General features: G+C 43.2%; 1 protein-coding gene across 10 annotated transcripts in view; it reads left to right on the top strand.

The window, feature by feature from the left end:
* FOXP1 (forkhead box P1) overlaps positions 1-22823 on the top strand; it is a 379483-nt gene that overhangs the window by 342589 nt on the left and 14071 nt on the right. For 8 of the 10 annotated variants that reach the window (XM_063411788.1, XM_063411794.1, XM_063411789.1 and 5 more), the window contains 6 exons: positions 5302-5385; positions 14042-14243; positions 14329-14408; positions 15052-15153; positions 19821-19942; positions 22030-22099. In XM_063411788.1, coding sequence (XP_063267858.1) covers positions 5302-5385; positions 14042-14243; positions 14329-14408; positions 15052-15153; positions 19821-19942; positions 22030-22099 — 660 coding nt within the window. The remainder of the gene's footprint in view (positions 1-5301; positions 5386-14041; positions 14244-14328; positions 14409-15051; positions 15154-19820; positions 19943-22029; positions 22100-22823) is intronic. The other 2 variants (XM_063411793.1, XM_063411798.1) reach the window with 1 other exon arrangement.

Consider the following 22823-nt stretch of genomic DNA (forward strand, 5'->3'; position numbering starts at 1 on the left):
AAGGTATGAGCTGTTTGTGTAATTTCCTTTCCAAATGCTTCTGAGTCCTTTCTGTCTCCCTGCACCTTGCTGCTCTGGCTGGGTGGCTGTGACAGTTTGTCTCTGTGTAGGCAAGAGGTTAGCAAAGAAGGGGAAATTAAAACAATGTTGTACATTATATAGTTACCAGCTATTGAAAAACCTATTTTGTATGCAAGACAGCAGTGTAGAGATATATGGAAAGCCTTGGGCTAAGTACAGAAGATAATTACATTTGGAATTTTACTGAGTTAAGTCATTTATAGCTTCAAATAGTTGGAGAGAAAAATCAGCAAAACCACACTTAAACTTCTTGTTGTTACTTTTCAAGATAAGCATTTTTAAAAAATGCTTTTTATCTTCTTATCTTACAAATTACCCTTTTTCTTTCATATATATTTCCTAAATTTTAGTTTCAGGAACACGCTGGTCATGACACTCTTTCACTATTAGCTGAAGCAATATCAACTATTTTAATACAAGTTTTATAAAAATCAAACTACCAGTCATAAAATATCAGAGCCTTGCAGAAAATGTTATGAGAAATGGTCTGTTATTTTAACAAGTTTCTTGGGAATTAGGAAAAAGAAAAATAAAAATCTACAGTCTTCCTGGTAAACTGAGAGATGAGATAATCTTTCACCAAGGTGCAGTAATATTGAGGCTGAAGGTAAATCTAGATTCTTCAGTTACAGTCAGCTTGAAAAGCAGTAATCCTTCTCTCCCACAGTCACTGGGAATGGCCGTGCCTGCAGCTACAGGAGGATGCCCTGTGTTAGGGACAGGACAGAGATTCTTGGTTCCCACCTCTCCCTAAACCCACACCAATTTTTTTGAAAGTTTTACCAGCAGTGCATTCTGCTAATTGCTCTAAATGAGTTACAGCTTCACACCCATTTAGTGCTGGCAGTGCTCAGAGTCATTGCAAGGGGATGCAGCATAAGGTCTGCAAGACAAGACCATAATTTCAAAGTGGTCTGAGGGCCAGAAAGTTCTGGATTTAAGTCATTTGAGCAGGGTGGGTAGGAAGAACTGCAGGCCTAATTTAGGCAGGAGTGTTGATAACAGAGTGAGGCCATCTCTGCATTGGCCAGCAAAGGCAGGTGGAGGAGGAGGAGGGTGGTTCAGCTTCTGAGATTTACCTGTAGCTTCCCTCTTCTCCCTCTCCTTTCATTCTGTATCAGTCCTCTGACAGTTCCAAAAAGCCCCTAATTATGCAGAAGGACTTGCCCTCCAGTCCCTAGTTTGTCTGGCTGTGGCCTGTTTTTGCACAGAATCATAATAAAACAAAAGTGTAAAGCCCTGCAGTGGGGTGTTCAGTGGCGTGGTCTGAGGACCACGGAGCTGATCCTCAGGTCATGGAGCAGCTACCAACAGAGTGAGGACAGGCCCTCTGGAGACTGAGTTTTGTGAGTTAGATAGAAAAGAGACCCACAGCCTTTACCCCCAGTCTGCAGCACTGGTGAGCAGCTTTGCCTTACAGTGCAGCTGGGAATTACCAGCTTAAGGGCCCAGCACCAGGGCAGGATCTACATTCCCCACCATTTTAATGCATCTACATCCCCATCCAAACAATTCCATTTCACCTGAGGGATGTACTTCCTGTACAGGTTTTGAGTGTGATGGACCCAAATGCTATCCTTTTGTTGTTGTTGGCCATACTATTATTTATTTTACTCATGATAGTTTTATCAGTGTTCGAGATAAGCGTAATATATTTCTAAAATAATTTTTAATTGAAATTTTGGAAAGAAATGGGTCAATCTGTTTTGAGTTTAATTACAAATGCCCCTTAGCAGAAATCTTGAGGTTTGGTCTTAGCATTTCCATCACAAACATACTTCAAAAATCACAGGCAAGGTAGATATCTTCTCACATTTCACTTTGTTTAAACCATCTTGACATGATCATTTGTTGCCATTATAAACAGTGAAAATTGTGCTGCTGAGTAAAACACAAACACAGGAACATACCCCTGTCCTTAGCTAGTTGTTAGCTGGAATAGGACATCCATTTTGCAGCACTGCCTTTGAGTGGGGAAACATTTCAGGATAGCAGCAGGGCTATGCTGAGCCTAGAGAAGTGTCTCCTAATGGGGGAAACAAAGGCAGCTGGCCATTTTCAGTGCAGTGAAAATGCTGCTTGGGTCTGTTTTCCTGCAGCATCCACTGACACTCTTGAAAAGTGGATTCTGAACTTTTCTAGTGCACAGCCTAAGCAGGCACGGAAAGGGAGGGCTGTGTTTTGGCTGCCTCTTGCATTGCCTGTGATTGGCTTCCCTTCTCCTTTGTCCTTGGTCTGTCCAAAATCCTGCTGCTGAAGTGCTCTCCTGTTCCTGTTGAATGCCCTCACTGGATTTTCATTTTCCTATTCCTGATCCTTGCCTTTATTTTCTGTCTGGTTTTCCTCCTGTACAATTTCTCCCATCATCTGTGTTTCCAATGTCTTTTCTCTTGCTCCTTGGTCACTGCTTTGTCTGGAGCCCCTTCTGGCCTATGCTTTCTGTGCTTCCCTCTCCTGCCTTTCCTACTGGTGTAGTTTTAGGCTTTAACCTCTCCAGGGCAAGCTGTGTGTCCTGTGTCCTCACTTGCAAGGCTTGTACCTTTGCTCTGGATGTATTTTCAGTTGAACCACAGTTAGGCACTCACATTGTGCATCCAGAGGTGAAGGAAGTCTCACAAAATCAGGCTTATCATGGAAAATTGGATGGCTGTCTGAAAACTCCCACCATACAGAGCCTTCCAAATGGATATAGGAAGAAAGAAGGAATTTTCAGCTGGGGCTGTGTTGCGTTCCTCAGGCCCTATGTACAGAGCACATTCCTACCTCTGTGTCAGAACTGTCCTTGCCCAACAACATTATCAGTAGATCAAGAGCATTATCCTGCCTGTTGACAATTAATCCCCATTTCTGGACCATCTACACTCCAGTGATTGCCACCAGTGAGAATTTGCTCCCACCAGTGGCTGGGCAGTCCCCCATGGCTTCTTTTGTTTGACCCCACTGGCCAGAAGACTACTAGTGACAGTCTAGTTTTATATCACTACTGCTTCCTGACCCAAGGGAAAAACAGTTTAAAGAAATTCTTCAGATTTTTTTACTTCTCTTCAGTGCTTTGAAACCGAGAGACCTCTATTTTTCATAATTTAAACTCCTGCCTAACTGGGTGAGTGTTTGAATTCCTAGACTATGACAAAATGCTAGCGTGTGTCTGCCTGAAATGTCGAGAGGATCTTTAATAACCTCCATCCACGAGATTTCGGCGTTAAAAGCATTGCTGAGACGATGAGTGGGAACACTACAAACAAGGACCCCGGCGGTGGGAGGGGTTGCCCCTCTCCCCTCTGCCCTCTCCCTGGCCGTGGGGGCTGGAGGAAGCCTGGCAGGGTGTGCCCTGTGCTGCTGCCCGGGTGCCATCCCCTCCTGCCGCCGCGCCGGGGCTGGCAGGAAGCTCTCAGGTGCCTGCCTTTTATTTATTTTGGCTACGAGATGTTGTTCTTCTGCAGTAGCCTGCAGACCAAAATTTAATGCACAGATGACCCCGCCAAGCAGCCCGTGTGTGCCCGGAGACTGCGAGGAATGAGGGATTGCACAACAGGGCTGCGCGGAGAGCACAGCTATTTCTTGGCTTTAATTTGTTTTGTGTGAGGCTCAGCAGCTGAGGGTGAGCCCTCTCCTTTCTCTGGAGAGGTTCTCAGAGGACTCTCAGAGGGAGAAGTTCCTGCTGCAGCGCTGTGGTGAGAGCTGCCCTCAGCTCTCCCGTGAAGTGTCCAGCTCAGACCAGGATGAGATTGTAGATCTGCCATAGGTGTCAGGTTTTCTCTCTTGCCATTGGGGTCTTTGACCAAAAGAAGAGGGGCCATTTGAAAAGTGCAGTGATACCATTTTTCCCTTTATTTAATTCCTGTCTTGGAAACTCCAGTGCCAAGTTTTATCCCGTCATGGCACAGTCTCAAACCCCGTGCCTTGCAAAGAGCAGGACAGCCTTGGCCATAAGGTTGTGAGTGGGGATTTATGATCAAGTCTCCTTTTATATACACTTAGCTCCACTTTACTGCACAAACAGATGACGGTGATAAGGTGCACAGGTTGTTTTAAGTTTTCCTGGAATGTGAGCACAGTTCTCCTCTTGGCACCAGGAATCTTGTCTAAAGCAAAATCTCATCTCTGCAAAAACTGGCATTTTTAACAACCTGATCCAGGTCCTGTTGGAAGCAGCAACATTTATGTTCAGCATGCAGGTTAACAACACCCCTATTTCATTAGTATTCTTAATATCTTTCCATAGTAATTTTTTTTTTGAAGAGCAGCTGGGAAAAAGTCCAATTGACACATTGAAAAAAACTCCTTGTTTCTGAAAATAATGAAATTTAGTGTCTTTCCACTGCATTGAAATGCATTGGGAAGCTGACCAGGCTATGGATGCATACCAGTGACCTCAAGACTCCAGCTGTGTGAATCTCAACCATAAAATACAAGAGACACTGAGAGCAGAGCTTCACCCCAACTCTTGGGCCTTAAGTGGCTGATGAGAAAGGATGACCACATAAATCCTGAGGCATTGGGTGCCCAGGAATGAGTGTTTTGGGGTGATCACTGCTGCTTTCAGCCTTTCCCACCCCACTGCCCTCAGGCTTATGCCAGAAGGATGCTGGCAGCTCCCACAGCAGGTCCTGCCCCGTGCTCAGGGTGCCCCTGCTCAGGTGCCCAGCCTGGCTTCCCAGGGTGACCCACCAAGGGCTCTGCCACCTTCTCAAGTAAAATCAAGGTGCTTTTGGCCCCAAGGCTGCCTGCAGAGCCCTGTGGAGGTGCCTCATGTGGTTTAACCACCCCTAGCTGTGCTTGTTACGTGTGCCACAGTGCCTGTGGTTGATGTAAAGCCACAGCCCATCCGTTCTGCTGGTTCTGTGCTCTGGGAGAAGGAAAACGCATCCTGGAACTGCTGCCTTGCTTTCCTTCTGCTGCACCTCCCGAGCTGGACTGGGGCTGGTTAATAAACATGATTCACTGTTGTCTTTTAACTGTCATGGCTGGAGTGAAGCTCTTGGTGCCAGCAGGTCTAGCTCTTCTCACTCAAGGCTAATGCATTTTGCTTTGGGAAATGGTGACACCCAGCACCACGCATTCGCTTTACCTCACGAATAGCCCATATACAATTTCCAAACTACTCAGCAATAAAACTCTTCTGTCTCATGCCTCGGTGCCAGCTGTTTTAATTAGGAATAAGCAGAGGCTGGGTTTTATTTGTACGACTAACAGGATTTTTTTTTTTTCTCCTTCCAGCTTGCAAAAGATAAAGAGCGCCTGCAAGCCATGATGACACACCTGCATGTGAAGTCAACTGAACCAAAAGCCACCCCTCAGCCTGTAAGTACTGAACTGTGCTGAAAGCAAAAACCAAACCTCACAACAAACCTCTCTTTTCTGTTCCCCACTGGAGCCCACGCTGTGGAGCCTGGCCCATTTCAGAGCTGGGTGTGGGGAGGTGACGGGAATCGCAGCCGGGTTTTGTCATCCCCCTCTCTTCAGGGAGTTTCAAAGTCAAGTTTGGTTCCAAAGCTGATGCTTGGGGCTTTTTTCTGGCCTCATGTAAGTCATTTTGCATCAGTCTGACTTGGATGAAATCTTAGGAAGTGTTAGGAAGGAGTTGTAATTAAATTATATTTAGTGTATTTATTTTGCTGTCTCCTGGTCTGACAGACATTTAGTGTAGAAGTGACTCTAACTGCACGTTTTGATGATAATCACAGTTACCCAGTATCAGGTTTTATACTGGTGAAACTGAGAAGGGAAACCTCCTCTACCCCAGAGTGCTCTTTGAGGAAGGGGGAGTAGGGGAAGCAAGTGGCTTTGCAGCCCAAGAAAACTGATGGTACCCCCAAACCCAGGAACATCCCCCATTTCCTTCCTTGACTGAAAAAACTCTTCTTCAGCTGTTGTTTTCTCTCAGCCTCTTAATGCTGAAAATATTCCTGGGAGCTTCCAATGATTATTCAAAATGGAGAGAGTGCTTTGCTTCTTGATTTTAAGATTTGTAAGATTTAAAGGTACACTGGCTTTATTTGATTTTGCTTTGAGTCATTGTGTGAAAATTAATTGAGCGTTGACAATCTATAGTTAGTACCAGCAATTTTAATCAATATGCAATGATGCAGCATAATGACAAAGTATTGGTTTATCTGTTTTGACTGATTTTTTTTCTATAAATAAAGCAAACACACACCCATATATGTGTGATTTATGGTGATAGAAATAAAAAGGAGTCAGACTATTAACCCAGCAAATATGGTAGCCTGCCAAGATGCAGTTGGTAGACAAAATTAATGTCTGAAACAGAACACATTACAGAGATAGAGAACATAAAATCATTAAACACTTCGCGCACACATTTTTACTAGAAAAGGATTTCTCAGTTTCCGTGTAGTTGGAAATAAATGGCTGCAGAAGTGCATAGGGAGGCTACTGGATAGAAAATTGCAGGCTATTGAGTAACACTGGAGCAGATGTCAAAGTCAACAGGAAATTTCCTTGCCTTTTTGGAGAGAGTTGAGTGGTAGGTACAAACCCTTCCATTTAAGCTGTTGAGATGCCTAAAATTGCTTGGTCCTGTGGACACCAGCCCTCTAGAGTAGAAACTGCTGGCAGTGTCTATAAAAACAGCATTCTTCTAGTTCCTCACATCCATCCCAGCCACAAACGCTTCAGCGCATTGTTGGCAAAGCGTGTAGACCCAACAGAATGGGGAGGAGGCTTGGTTTCCATAGCTCTTACTGGATTAAAAATTAAAACAGCGGAATAATCTGGGAGTCTCAAAGCGCTGTGCCTCGAGGCCTTTCATAACAGCAGTGCCCCTCAGGAGGCAGGATTACAAACCAAAGGGAGGAAATCATCAGAGGGCGAGCGGCGTTTGGCGGGGCGGCTCGCGATCGATGCCGGGCCGCCCAGGGCAGGAGGCTCTTGGCGGCTCTTGTAGGCTGCGGAGATACCAGGCGGTGTCGCCGTGAAGATTAGTGTTAACAGCTAATAAACAGGGAAAAGCAGAGGGGAAAAAAAGAAGCGAACGCGGGGGGAAAAGGGCTGTCTTGATTAGTATTAAAAATGTTTTACATTCTGGAAAATTATAGCTTTGTTGGGGACCTCCTACTAAATTTATTTTTAACTGCTCTATTGAAAATTCTGTACCACTAGTCAACATTATCTCTCAGTTGCTCAGCACAGTGTTTCTTTATTAAAAGAAATAGGCATGAATATTTTTGACTGAAAAATTAATAGCTTTTGAATTCATACACAGCAGGTTTTCTTTTGCAAAGAAGTCCAATATCGCTGCACAGCACTTCTATAACCATTTATTTAGAGTCCAAGTCAAACCTTTGACAGCTAGAGCAGTGTTACAAGCCAACATAAAGAACTCCAAGATGTAAACCAACAATAGGCAGTCTGTGTGAGGTTTGCCATTGTCAAATACATAGATTGTTTGGATTAGTTTATGTAAATGTACTGTTGTATTACCCTTTGGAAAAAAAAAGATCACATTTGTGTATGAAAAGTGGTTTCGTTCACAGGCAGCATTATAAATTCCTTATCCTTTAACTTACATGTTAGAAGTAAAAATTGGTGCCTGACAGGCCTATATTGTGTGGCACTCTGTTGTTGGATTGAAACTGCCTTCTTTTCATTTATTGAAATATAGAAAAATTTATTATAGATACCATCTGATAAATCAGGAATTATTAAAATATGTATAGGTGAAGCATTTGAAAATTAATTATAAAATGTAGAAGTATAGTGTTTTGCATAAATTGTGCTTTCCTAGTGAAAAAAACACACAGGCATTGCATAGACTCTGCTAGACCCTCATCCTTTTAACTCAGTGGGATAGGACTTTGGTAAAAAGATCTGATGACCATTATTGCACTGCAAAGTAGTCTTTACATCCAGTAATTAAATTTTTTTCTGCCAATGTAACTAATGCAAGGTGTGTGTTAGAACTAATATATTACGGTACTTGGGTGATTTTAAAGGAAAAAGCGGCTGCAAATCCAAACATAGCAGTGAGTTGGGATTTAAAATTACAGCCTTTTCATGACTGAGGAAATGTTTTTATTCTGCTTAAAGGATCTTAATGCTTGTTTTAAACTATTTTGTTACTGGCTGGTAATAGGGTGTATGAGCATCTGTGTTAAGCACATGCCATGTGTAGTCCACGCTGACCACTTGGGCCATCTTTGCCTTCTGGGCTTCAGACAGTGGTTGAGCAGGTGGTGTTAGACCAGTTTGGACCAGCTGGACCACAGCCAAGTTCTTGATGGTTGTGCATCAATTCAAAACTCACCCAGCTCTGGGGAGGGGTCGCTTGTCTGACCTAGCCATGTCCATCCACCCCATCCCCACCTTTGGGTGTCTTTAGCTCTTTGCAGTAATTCTGAGCGTGGGAGGGGAGGTGTGGAGGCCCCTGCATTTCAGCCCACCAAGACATCTGCTCAGTAAAGCTCTCTAGTCCTGCTAAAGTCGATGAGATTTAAGCACATTCTTGTGTGGCGTAGTGGTGGTGGCCCAAATCACTGGCAGATTAGGTGGTCAGGGAGGTGCTGTCGGTGTCTGGTGCTGCTCCCCAGGGGCTGCTGGACAGGCTGGAAGGGGTCTGGGGTCCCAGGGAACATCCCAGGAACTGGGACAGTGCTCAGGATCACCTTTAAAAACTCCCAGCTTTATAATGGAGGTGCTCAAGGGCAGCAGTTTAAAAGAAAACAGAGCTATCTCAGAGCCCAGCACTTGGAGCAGGCAGCGTTGTTCCCGTTCATGCTACATGTGTTGTTTTGGTGGGACTGAGGGGCCTGAGTAAAGTGAGAACAAAGCCATGAGACAGAATAAGCTGTGACGTGTTTTGGTAAGGTGAAGTTTTTTCAAGGTAAAAAAACAAAACCACAACACAAAAGCCGGAACAGCAATTTCTCAAGAACTGTCATCCTGGTTTTGCTATTAAGGTGCCCCCCCGACATGCTGTTCTCATCGGTGTCAGCCATCAGCATAATAGGTTCAAATGGAAATGTGCTTTCTTCTGGGAGGATTAACTTGTGTTGAAGTTCATAGGAAGGGAAGGAGAAGGAAAAAGCATCAACCAACAAGTAATTCTTCATACTAGGTGCTATAACCATCTTTTAAAAATAGACAGAAAACTTTTAAGGGCCCTTCTGGCACTTTAAATAAGATGCACTGTTAGATATCCCTTCTTTAATGTATTTTTTTTACCATAACCATAGCAGTTATGATTGTTTTGAAATACTGTTTTTAGCAACTGTAATAACAAAGCATTAAAAAAAAAAAAAGGTCTTTTAACTGTTGAGGTAATGACTGAGCATTTTAGCTGCTGTAGCCATACTTTATAGTTTGAAAAAATAACGATATGCAGCAATAAAGAGAGATTCTCAAGCACAACAAAAGCTGTTTTTATATACTGGTTTTCATTAAGTCTCACTCCTCAGCTTCAGTTTCCTTAGTATTCCTGCCAATAACAACACCTGCTAAGTGATTGCTGCCTGCTAGGCTCTGCATCCAATACACTGATGTGTCCAGACTGCAACAGGGAAAGAAAGGCACAGCATTGAACAAAGTTTTAGGCCCAGTATTCACTTTCTCTCTCTCTCAATGTCAAGAAAAGGAGTTTCTTCTCCAAAATATTTCAGTCTCAGGAGCTCAGTGCAGGTAACTGCTCAGCACCAGCTGGGCCCAGAGCAGCAGCACCCATTGCAGGGGAGTCACTGAGTATGGCCTCACTGTGACCCTTAGAAACTTTTTTTTTTCTTTTTTTGAAAGAGTTTCAGTGCTACTTTATATGCAGCTGCTATTGTCATGTAAAATATTTACACAAAAAGAAATCAGACTTAGTCCAAGTAGGAGAGCCACTAACTGGAAATCAATTTTTTTTAAACTGGGTAATAGCATGGTTACCTATGCCTTGTTTATATCTTTATATATTATAATTCTATATTTTATATAAATATATTGTATATTTATAGAAAAAAAAGCAAATTACTCAATTTTCACCTTTAGTAGGGAGACATGACTGTTTCTTGAAAGGAAGGGTTAATAATAAAGTCCTAAGCAGGATATTGAACACTGAGACAATTATGGTGGTTATGAATGACCAAGTCACAACAGTATGAGGAAATATTCTCAAAAACCAGAACTGAACAAAGCAAACAACAAAGTTCAGTGATTGAATTTGCAGAATTTTAGGGCTTACAACTGTTGTGGGATTTGGTGTGTTTTCTGTTGGTTTTTTTATTATTATTATTTTGGGTTTGGTTGTTTTTTAAAGGCTGGAGGAAATCCTCTCTCCCCTCATTCCCAGGACAAATATTACGAAAACATTTTAACTCCTTGGTGCAGGGCTGTACTCTGTGAGTGCCCACGTTGTGCCTTGCTGCAGTGCAAGAGTTCTTGCTTGTTGAAGTGCTCACTCTGTGGGTCCCTCCCCTCTACCAGCAGTGATACTCATCCAAAAATTACGGTATGTGGGAAACAGCCTGTGTACAAAATACCAATGCGAACAACTTTTCTAATCATAGTAACTTGTTTTTAAATAGCAAATGCAAACAGGGAGAAACCATGTAGAGTTTCCATCAGGAAAAGAAACCCTCCCAGCCCAGTACCTCCCTGATCTTTGCCCTGCACAGTCATCCACGGCCGCTTCCACGTTCCTAATTGACGCCAATATTAAGATTTAATAGTTTACCATTCCGATTAATAATTCAAGATGGCAACAAAACCAACACCATTCATAATTTGTTATTCTGCTCTAATTCACAACCGATTTTTCAGCCTTGGCACTATCGATGCAACAAAGGAAGCGGCAGCGAAAGGCTGCGGAGGGAGTGCAGCCCTCTCCTCCCTCACCCTGGCTCGGGTTTGGGGAACCCAGCTGGAAGAGGAGAGTGTCATCAAATAAAACACGGAAAACGGAAAAACTTCGCTAGCAATGGACAAGGTCGTGTTTCATTAACTTGTTGGTTCAGGCTCGCAAATGGTCGTCGGAGGTGAAACGCGGCAGACTCGCTGCGTTCCAGCTTTTTGTTCTCTCTTTCCTCACAGACTGCAGTCATGTTTAATTTGGAAACTGGGCTCCTTTGGCAAATTAGCAATTAGAACAATTTTGTGGGAATATGTATATGTGTCATTAGGTTTCCTGCAAATTAATAGCGAGAGCAGAGGTCAGGCAGAAATTTTCCACTTGACTGCAGCTCCTCTGTTGAGATTTGGCACTTTGTTTTGGAACGGCCACAGCTGCTCAAAGCCACAGTCTTCCTTTAGGAACTGTCTTTTAATTAGTTTACCTCATAGCCATTATTACAAATATTACTGCCTCCCCTCCTTGAAATAAAATTACTGTTTCTACAAAATATTCCGGTGACATCTTGCACCACTGCACATTGATGGTGGGGTCACTTGGATGCAGCGTTTAATCATTAGATCACCTCCATAAGCATCTCCTAATTAGAGTCCTTACAATACAATTTTATCTGGTAATTAGCTGAGATTGGCTGCTTCCTCTGTTGCTTATTAGTGGCAGCCCAGCAGTGGGTGTGAATCACAGTGTCATTTGTCAAGCCTGTTAAAGCCCCCCCTCTTTGCTCGTCCTCTTCTGTGTTTATTCCTTGTCGCTACCTATGCTGAAAAGCCTAAAGAAATTTAACTGGATTCAGATTCTTTAAGCAGGGAATGCTGACCTTTGTGGATCCTTTCTCAAGGTTCCCTAGTAGAAACAGATTAAATGTTAAGTTTTTACATGCTGAAAAAGGAAGGGAGCTCTTTTGAAATGGAGTGGTTGGGAGCCGTAATGATGAAGCAGGAGCAGTGATCTTTCCAACGGGAGGGCCTGGCTGCCGAGCCTGCACTGAGAAGGGCACTTAAAATTGATGCAGATTTCCTTGCAGTTATTGGACTGTTAAAATGTCCATTTAGAAACTGAGATAAAATACAGTAGATTTAATTTCATGGTGAGACCTGTCAGTTGCACTATTATTATCATCACTGGTCCTTTTATCATATGTAATAGATGGATAGATGGATAACAGGGAGACATTACTATATGTATGTCCCTAATCAGTGTCCTTAAATCAGGCCAGTCACTGAGCAGACTGGGTGGCACATGGTGGCAGTGCATGGCACCAGGAGGGTTTAAACCTCCAGACTGCAGGTAGTGGTTTATGCTGGAGCAGGGATCAATACCTGCATTTTACCACCTTCACCATCCCTCTCTGGGTTTACACTTCCTGACTTTGCCACAGAGTGTTAAATATTTCCCACTGGAAGGCAAGGAGTCATTTGTAAGCACCTGCAGGGAAAGGTGTGTGTTTGCAGCTCTGCTGCTCATCACCTCCTTCCCTTGGAGCATCATCTGGGCTGCGCCAGGAGTTTGTGGCTGGGGCTTCCCTCAGCTCCTTCTCACTGTCAGGAAGGACAAGCAATCACAATTTATCTTCCCTCAGCTGAGTCCCTTCTGTGGCCATGGGCTTTTTGTGTTGGTATCCTCTCTGTAATACTACAGCTCTTTATGTTCCACTACCTTTGTTTGGGGTAAATCCTATTATTTTTAAAAAGAAACATTATTTTTGGCTATTAACTCATATGAGGGATGCTAATAGGAGTTTTCTTATCTGGTTACTTTCATACAAGGAGAATTAATACAGTGGCTTATGGATAAACATGAGATTTTGGGGGCATAGCTGCATCGTGTGCCTTGCCTTCATTTCAGAAGGTTTAATGTCTAATAAAAAAGGAATTCTAATCACAAACAAAAGTTCTAAAATTCTGGCCCTGTTAAATTCAGTAGGAATTTTGCTACCAACTTCAGTGGGGTCAGGATTTCACCAATATTATTCGCAAAACCGCCTGAGGGAAAGAAATGTGGAAGTAGTCAAAGAGCCCTTTTCTCAGTCGTCTTCTCTGATGTTGTAGTTAAGGGATCAGATTGTTTGTTTAAAATACTTCAGCAGCAGTGACCTATTGGGATGGAGCGTCATCTTTCAAAGGACGTTGTAGGGCAGAAAGAAGGGATTGGGGAGGAATGTGGATGCTGGTTATATAAATAGGGTTGTGTATCGAAAACAGTCACGTTGGAGCTGGGTTTGATACCCAATCCTGGAGGCAGGTGTGTTTTACAGCCTGCTGTGGCACACTGCCACACCAGGCTTCGTGCAGGTAACACCAATGCCTTCCATCCTGGGAGGGAGAAACAGAGTGGTGCCACTTGTGCTGGGCTGAATGCTCGCAGTATTTCATGCACTGTGATTAATTAAATTATTCCAGTGTTAACCTACTCTGGGCTTTGCTTTTAAAATGGATGAACAGAGAGAAAAAAAAAAGAAAAGCCCAATTGCGGAAGAGAGAGATTGCGTTTCTCCCTAGCATGTCCCTAGGAAAGTCTTGCCTTTTATTTTAAGCCGGATGCCTTCAATGAAATATCCAAGAAGACTGATTAGAAGCCATGCATAATGATAGCATGGAAATCAGAGAGGTGTGGGGCTTGGACTGTGAAACAATGAAACTTGAAGTAAAATATTAAAATGATCGTGTATTGTACAAGATCTTCTGTTAAGGTTTACATAAAAATTCATTATTTGTTCTTTAGGCAGCAGGCTGTGTTGTCCTGGTTTTTAAACCTATGTGGAGCTGCAGATATGGAGCCGTTACATTTATTTCCCTTTGCTGGCTCTTAATGGAGATGTTGCAGCACACTTTGCACAGATCTTCTGTTAAGGTTTACATAAAAATTCATTATTTGTTCTTTAGGCAGCAGGCTATGTTGTTCTGGTTTTTAAACCTATGTGGAACTGCATATATGTAGCCGTTATATTTATTTCCCTTTGCTGGCTCTTAATGGAGATGTTGCAGCACACTTTGCACAGAAGCTGCGGTGTCTGCTCAGAAACGAGGGACACCCCGGTATCGAGGGTTTCCCCGGTACCCCTCAAACCATCCAGAGGTGCTGTTTGTAACGAGCCCCTCGTCCTTCCCTCCGCAGCTGAATCTGGTATCGAGCGTCACGCTTTCCAAGACGGCGTCCGAGGCGTCTCCGCAGAGTTTACCTCATACTCCCACCACCCCGACCGCGCCCATCACTCCCGTCACGCAGGGGCCGTCGGTCATCACTACCACGAGCATGCACAACGTCGGGCCCATCCGGAGGCGGTACTCGGACAAGTACAACGTCCCCATCTCTTCAGGTAAAGGGGTTCTGCTGGCACAGTGCCCGCCCGCGGCCCGGCGGCGTCGGGCTGCGGTGATAACGGAACAACTGCTCTCATTTAGCAGATATTGCCCAGAACCAAGAGTTTTATAAGAACGCGGAGGTCAGACCGCCATTCACGTACGCATCTTTAATCAGACAGGTAAGCCGGGCCGAACGCACGCGTCTGGAGTAGGGGAAAAAAATGTATCTCCCTATATGTGCTGGATTAAATAGATTTTCGAACCTTTGGTATGTGAGCGTGCTCAAATGCTCAAACCTTTACTATAAGGGTTTTTAGAACTGCAATATATAACATAATTGCTTTTGATTAAGTATTACAATACGATGTGATTATTAGGAAATTCATTTCACACAACAGTGAAAATGAGCCTGTTTAAAGATGGCAAGTCAATTATCACAAGCTACAGTAATCTCTGATCCCTAGAATTAATCTGAGCTCTAAATAATTACTGAGCTTTAATCAGCTAGTGAAATGTTTTGCATTTCTCTTTGATTCTGCTTTATGAATGACTAATAAATTAATATTTCTGTAAGGAAACAGAAATAAAAACTCAAAACAATTAGATAATTCCATTTTGAATTTTGCCATTGAACTGTTAAATACAGCCATTAATCTTAGTTCATATTGTGAAAACCCTCCTCTGGATTTTTTGCTCCAAATCTCTTCTTTTTCATTCTTCCTTTCTTTCCCTTTTTTTTTTTGTATCTGGCAAAGTAAAACTGTGAGCGTGTTTTGTACTGGTGTGCTGGTAACTGATCTTGCAATCGCTTTGCTCCACAAGGCCATCCTGGAATCTCCTGAGAAACAGCTAACACTAAACGAAATCTACAACTGGTTCACGCGAATGTTCGCCTACTTCCGACGCAACGCGGCGACGTGGAAGGTAAGGCTGAGCCACCTCCTGCCTTTGCTCTCTGCCCTGTACAGAACAAACCTTGCTGGTGACACAAATTGTCCCAACGTGGGGACATGATGACACAAATTGTCCCAACGTGGGGACATGAAACGTGCGGATCGGCAGTTGTGACACGCGCCGGCTGCCTTATCTGCAGGAACAATTCGATATTTGGCAGAAAAAAATTCCTCTGCCTTTGAAAACTGCTAATTGAATCCCCGTTATTGGCTTTTATGTTCTGTGATTATGCCATGAGTTCCTCTGTGTGGTTGCTACGAGCAGGGAAACTCAGGCTCTTCAGCCGGAACATATTAGAAAAAAAAAAAAAAAAAAGAAGGTAAAGTTCTTGTGTCAATAGAAGATACACTGTTCATCTTTTTAGCTAAGCAGGTTTTAATCACAACAACCATTTTTTTCCCTAGGATCTATAGATCACTGGATTTCTTTCCTCAGTCGATTGACTCTTAACTACATAAAAAGCTGTTACAAACTTCTTCTCTGTTTTTTTAAATCACACAGCAGAAGCTTATTGAATTTACTATGCAAGAATCAAGCTCCTCAATAAGAAGTGTATTTAACAGAAATAAACGTGGGGTTTTGCACTTTAATTTCATTCAATAACTGTCACAGATACTGGTAGATAGGAGGTTTGGGGAGTTAATTTTATTCTCTATTTTGGGGGGCCACTCTTTAAATATAGCACTTTAATAGTCGTATTGACTTCTGAATCCAGTGCCATCACAAATGAATGATTCAAATAACAGGATGTTGTGTTGCTGTAAAAACTATACCCTGGTGCTTGGAATATCTCTTAATCCAGAGAGCTCTGTTGTTCTCAAACAACTTCAAATGACCAGGTAGCATGAATAGGTCCTGTACATGGTGTTCCATCAGCTCTTTCTGTTTTTCCTGTCCCAGCCTGCATTTAAGATTAATTCCTTCAGCGGATGGAGCTAAAAATGGTCCTTGGAAGTTAGCTTGGTTTTTAGTGGCAGGGTTTTCATTTCATTCAGATCCCAGCACAGTTTTGTACGTTTTCAACCCTGGTCTAGAAGCTCTTAAGTTCAGGAAAACTTTCTGTGATTGCTGCTTTGATTCTTCCCTGCAGTTGGAAAACATGAGCTGTGTTCAACTTTGCAGCTTCCTTACTATCCAGAAAGGAAATTAACTTTCCCTGATTTAAGATCCTTTTAGACCTGCCTGTCTTTTGCTGCTGGAGTGGTTCCAGTAGGGCTTTTCAGCAGCTGCAGGTGTGGGTGCTAAAGTAAAAATCCTGTTTAGTTCCAGCAGCAAAAGGAAGTGAAGGGAGGAGTGGAAGAAGGCAGCAGGCAGTCCTGGCTGTATCTTCTGTGAGCCTGGTTTTGGGAATTAGCTTTTGGCATCCCAAAAAATCCAGTCCCAAAAGCCATTGCAGATACAGAAGAGCAGCAGGGAGGCTGAGCTGCAGATTCTTGGGCTTGTAGAAGGGCACTGTGTGTCCCAGGGAGGCAGGTGCCTTTTGGAGACCCCTCCTTGGACACCTTGACCTTCTGCAGGCATCCAGGACCTGCTTCATGTAACAGGAAGGAAAAACTTCACCCTCATATCCACCAGCACAAGCAAGATAGGCCACTGGTTGGAGTAGGGCAGGTTTTTATGCTGGAGACTGCTCAGATTTCTGCCAGCCCCCAGGAACAGCAGGGATGAAAATGCAACTCTGGATTGGCATGACGGGAAGCCCACAGGGCACAGAACGAGCACAAGGGGCTAATTGCAGAATTAGAATAATTTGAATATATATGTACTGATTTGTGCTCACCTTCAGCTAATGCTTAGAGGGCGTTTGGGTCACTGTTCCCCAAGTTTAGGGTCAGGGTTTGGTTGGACAAGCTTCCCTGAGCCCTATTTCAAAAATACAGAATAGTGCAAGAATAAAGACCTTTAAAAAATGAACCTCTTTCCCAAAATGCAGTATGGCAGAGCCTGAGCAGTTATTAAAATAACAAACCCTTTCATTTACTGCATTCAAGCATGTTCAGAGTAATTTTTCTGCAAAAGTGGCTTGCATACAAATATTTTTAACAAGGTAAATATATAATCTTACAATAATAGCTCCTAATTTTTCTGTTAAGCTGATTGCTGGGGGAGCACTGTGAACTGGTTCTGACAGGTCAGAGGCAATGTCTGTTTGCTTTTATTTTTTGGAGTAATTTGCTGGCACTGAATCACAGCCATGAGGCACAGGCTGCAGGTGTGGCTCTGACACGTTGGGGTATTGTTCACATAAAACTGTTAGATAGCAAGTATCCAGAGGCAGGGGAAACACAATTTTTTTCTGCCATGAGCTTCTTAAATAAGAGATCACATGGAAAGTAGAAAATGAGGGCAACACTTCATGGATGTCTTGTAAATACTCAGCTTCCCTGTCTCAACATAGCCAGCAAGAGTCCCATAGCCTTAACCATCAGCTGCAAATGGACTTCAAGAGAACAAGAACAGTCTGTAAAGTATTTCTCCAACATTAAATTCTTCTGAAGAAAAGCACAAATATTCCTGCTCAACCCTGTCTTTAGAGACTATTTACAAACTCCCGAGGACTCCCTTCGCTGGGCTTTGCCGTGTGCGTTTGATCAACTGCTGTATGAGCCACAAGATCAGCTTTCACTGGGAGAAATAGCGTTATTATTCTTACATTTTGCTCCAGACTTGACAGAGTTCCCATTTTCACAGGAAACTGCCTGAGTTACCCAGATGTGGGCCGGCAGCCCTGTGTCGGGTTGCACTAGTGCAGCACCCACCAGCAGTTGCTGAGCTGGCTGATCTCAGCTCGTAAGGTGTGGGGCGTTTACATGTTTTTCCTCCACCTCAAAATCAGGGATTTTGCCAAAAATGTCAACAGTACTGAAATCTGGAGGAGGTGGGAGGGGAAAAAAACCAACAAAGCCAACATTAAAAAAAAATAAGAGCAGAAAGAAGAAAATAAGGGCAGAAGGAGGCAGGCCTGATGGACAGGTTGACTTTCTGCTAGATTTCTTCCTTGCTGAGAGGAAAAGCATATTTGGGGTTTATTGTTTCACCACCTCAGAAGCTGATCGGTGTGGAAAAGCTGAAGTGCCTGGATCAGGCACCTACAGCCAGAGATGTGTTTGTGCTCCAGCATCTGCTAAGCAAAGGCAGTTCAAACCCCAAATCTTCCACTCCTACCAGGGTGGGAATGCGAGGATTGCACTAGGCATGGCAGGGAATTGGAGCAGAAGACTCTTTGCCTTCCCCTCCCAGCACACACATCACCGCCTCCTGATTTACATGACAAATGCTCTCTGCTGCCCTTTGTTTGCACAGTGATTTAGACATCCACATCTCCCTTTCACCCCATGTTCATTGAAAAAAAAAAAGGGGATGATGTTGGAAGGAAAAAAAATTGTTGTCTCCTGGTTGCCTAGACCCAGGCCATGTGTTTGGCTGGCTTTGTGCCTGCTAACGAGTCAACCAGATTGACTGAATCAATGGTGCCAGTGAGGATGGAGTTTGTTCGCCTGCAGATTTTCAGCAAATGGCTTCTTCTGTTTTTCCTGTTTCCCAAGCCCCTTTTCAGCGGTGCTGGGAACAAGCTCCATGTACAAATTCCTATGAATTCCATGAACAATGGCTTTGTAGAACCATAGTCTTCTAGGTTGGAAAAAACCTTTAAGACCATGGGGTCCAGCTGTTGTTGCAGGGTATTTTCTCAGGAAACTCCTGAAACGGGGACGAAGCATAGCACTCCATTTGAGGAGTAACAAGGCTCCTGGCACCCTGGAGCAGGGACAGAAAAGCCAAGAACTTTGCCATGCCTTAGTGAAGTATGTCTCTGTGTCTCAGCACATTGGAAGGGTTGGCTGTGCTCATCCTTCCCAGCATGGAGCTGCAGGGTGGACGTTGGGGCGTCGGATCCCACGAGCACGGGTCCCTCTGGGTGATGAGCTGTGGGGATATTAGCACTTTGTTTCAAAGAGCCTTCCTCATGTTTTCACTTGGCAGAGGCTCAGATCAGTCACTGCAGTAGTCTGCCAGAAATAGGAGCCAACTTCCATATAAGAGCAAGCCGTGGAGGCAGGAGTTGGTGCCGGCCAGCCGGCGGGGTGCTGCCGAGCCCCCGGCCCGTGCTGTGGGTGTGGAGGGAGGTCCAGCACCTGAATCACATTAGCCCAGCTGTGGGAAACCACAGCAACACCAACTCCTGTGCCTCACAGCTCAATCCAGTCGACTGTACTTACATAAAATCTTCTCTGTTCTTTCTAACTGCTTTCTTTTCCAGGAGGGGAGAAATTTCTCTTTGCAGGGCGTATATATTTGTTTTGAAAAAGTCTAAGCAATGTTTCTCTTGTGTTCTGTATGAAATGTGCTGTATTCTACAACATGCATGCTTAAAACCGTGGCTGTTCTCAGTCACTCTGGGGATAATTGATAACAATAATGTGAATTTTTAATCTTGGGTTTAAGCTTTCGTATTTATTTTGTCTTTGCAAAATAAGATGTAAAGAGCCGGGGAAAGCGAGCGGGTGCGGGGAGGGGAAGGGGCTTAACATTGCAAAATGAGAACTGTCAAGCTGACTGTGCTGCTGCTGTTCTTGGACAATGATGAGCATTTTCTCATAGAAGGTTTTTGAATGTTTTCTCTTTTATACTTGCTGCAGAATGCAGTGCGTCATAATCTTAGTCTTCACAAGTGTTTTGTGCGAGTAGAAAACGTTAAAGGGGCAGTATGGACAGTGGATGAACTAGAGTTCCAAAAACGAAGGCCACAAAAGATCAGTGGGTATGTCCACCATGTTTGAACTTCTTAGCCTAGCTCGGATCATGCTTACAGTTTAACGTAGAGGCTTTGGCTGCTAGCTGGTGTTAGACCAACCACAGGTGGTTTCGCATTGTCTCAGTTAAGGGAAACCAAGACAAACATCTCATCACTACTGTTTGTATGCCCACCAGTACCCTGACCCTGCTTGCTTGGTGTTTGTTGCATCACATGCTAGTAGCTTTTAGGTGGCAATGCATATTAACCCTCACAAACCATTTGCTTATGCTTATTGCATTTTATTTTCTTTTTCCTTTTCCCTGTATTTGATGTCTGTTCTGTCCCCGATCCCGTGTCCCTTTGTTTCCACTTCATCTCCTTTGCTGCTGCTCTTGTCCCAGGGTGCCATTCGCACCAACCTCTCACTGCATAAGTGCTTTATCAGAGTAGAGGATGAGTTTGGGTCCTTTTGGACTGTTGATGATGAAGAGTTTAAACGTGGCCGTCATATTCAACGAGGCCGTCCTCGAAAATACTGCCCTGATGAAAACTTTGGCGAGCTTGTTGCACAGTAAGAGCTTTTACTTGCTTTAATTTTTTTTTTCTGCTGTTGCTTTGCTTTGCATGATTTACCCATCTCATGTAGACTTGCATTTCACAAAATAGTGTCATCACCTTTGCTGCTAAAGAAACTAAATTTTTGGTTGTTACGTGTATTTTGTGTGTCCTACTCTGATAATCCAAATGCCTGTAGTAAAAACTCTACTCTGACATGTTTGTTAAAGCATTTATTTATAGAGCAATGTAGACTAAGATAATTATCCGCACTAGCACAGATATACTGCTGTAGACGTGTCAGGAAGACAGATATATGCCAGGAAAGGTTTCAGATAAGTTTTAATTCTGATATTTTCCTTTGCTTTCAATTGTATGCTTTGTTTTGCAACTCCTGATCAGAAAAAGTGAGGTACTTACAAGACAGAAATGTTGAATTCACTTTAAAGCCTTTGAAAATGCAGTGAGAACAGCTGTAAAGATGGCCAACAGGTCATCATGTGCCTACAACAACCTTGCACCAATACTCCTGGGCTTCCCAGAGGGATTTTCTTTGACCTTTTCTTGAAGGCCATCTCTCCTGGACAACTGATCCTTGCTGGTCTCTGTGCAAGGAGCTCAGTTAAGACTCTGCTCACCGTAATTTATTCCCACGTGAATAAAATTAAAATAAAAACATACCCAGTGAGTGATAAAACTTCTGGGAGATATTTTGTATGGGCATTTTTTAAACTAGTTTCTGTTTCATGATTATTTTCTTTTTTTAATCTCCTGATGGAACAGTGATACTGGGATGCCTCCTAAAGAGAGAGCCTGTGTGGTACCCATTCCTTTTCCTCAAATCTGGCCCTTTATGTAAAGTTGACAAAAAATAAGGGTCCAAAGTAGCACACCAGCATATTTTTTACTAAAAATGGCCTTCAGGGCAGCGTGGTTGTTTCTGTGGCCCTCCTGCCCTTGATCCTCCATGCCCACAGGCTGCTTGGGGCAATAGTGTGGGCAGCCCCTCACTGTGGCCAGGAAATAACATGGATCAAATAAATCCTCCCTCATCGTGGTGCCCCCCTCCATTGGGAGAGACTCCCTCCCCTCCACTCGGAGAGACTCCGCTGCCAGCCACTCGGAGAGTCATTTGGATGAAGCAGAGTGTAAAATGTCCCGTGCTGCTTTTGGTCACTGCCTCCTCACGATGGACCTGCACATGGTAACGGGCTCCCAGACACGACGAAAATTGGAGACTTTCTCCTGAGCACAGCTAAAATGAGCAGAGATGCCAAGATGTGCCACTAACGCAGGGTAGTAGAACACATGGCGAGGTAACGTCAAGAGATAATGATGTTCCTTATTTAGTAAAGGCAAATATGATAACCGTAGCCCAAAACTCAGATATTTTCTTTAAATTAAAAAAAAAAAAAAGGAGAGAAACGAAAGAGAACTCATGTGGAAAACCAGTCTCAGCTCTAGTTTTCAGGTGGGGGAGGAAGCATTACGTGCTTGAAACGCTCGCACAGAAGTTGGTTGCATTTAACTCTCCTTTTTATGTTTTTCTTATGCAGTAACCCTTCTCTTATTAAAAACATACAGACCAGCCACACCTACTGCACACCTCTCAATGCTGCTTTACAGGTAAGATTAATGACTGTAGCAAATATGCAACAGAGGCGTGTGTCTTCCCCACTCATTTCAAAATATATTAGCCTTGCTCTAATTAGATATTAAATTTTAATTCCGTTAAACTTTTTTCTTAAGTGCATAAAGCATCATAGTCCCTGGAGGCAAACACATATCAGGCTGCTTCAGCATTAGCTAGATGCTTAGCATTTTGAATATTGTGGCAAAAAAATTAAAAGTTCACTTATTAATATTTATCAGCAGTATCATAATTTCCATCCTCTTATTTCAGAATTTCACTTGAGGCAAAAATACCACAAGTGTAATTACTCTAGCACAGCTATTAATGTGCTGAATGATAGGATACTGCAGCACGTGACCTTCTATTGTTCAAGGCTTTAAAGAGAAAGCAGATCATTTTTCCCCCTTTTCTTTTAAGGGCTATTTTTGCATATCTTCCTATTGTTGGTAAAAAATAAACGGTGCAATTCCTATAGAAAATAAAAGATCATTTTTATGGGTTTAAACTGTAATTGTAAAACAAAAATTCCGTTTTTTCACGATGCAGAAATACACAAAGTGTGGGTGCAGAATTAATAACTTGCAGCCTAAAAGTGTCCATGACTGCACCCTTTTTCCTGTGCCCTTTTTCCCCTTTCAATAAATTTCTGAGTCAGTCTCAAAAACCCAAGCTGAAGTAAGTGTTTGCTGTATAAACCAAAGACACAAACACGTTACC

Source organism: Prinia subflava, chromosome 14, assembly GCF_021018805.1.
Source record: "Prinia subflava isolate CZ2003 ecotype Zambia chromosome 14, Cam_Psub_1.2, whole genome shotgun sequence".
NCBI classification, from domain to species: Eukaryota; Metazoa; Chordata; class Aves; order Passeriformes; family Cisticolidae; genus Prinia; species Prinia subflava.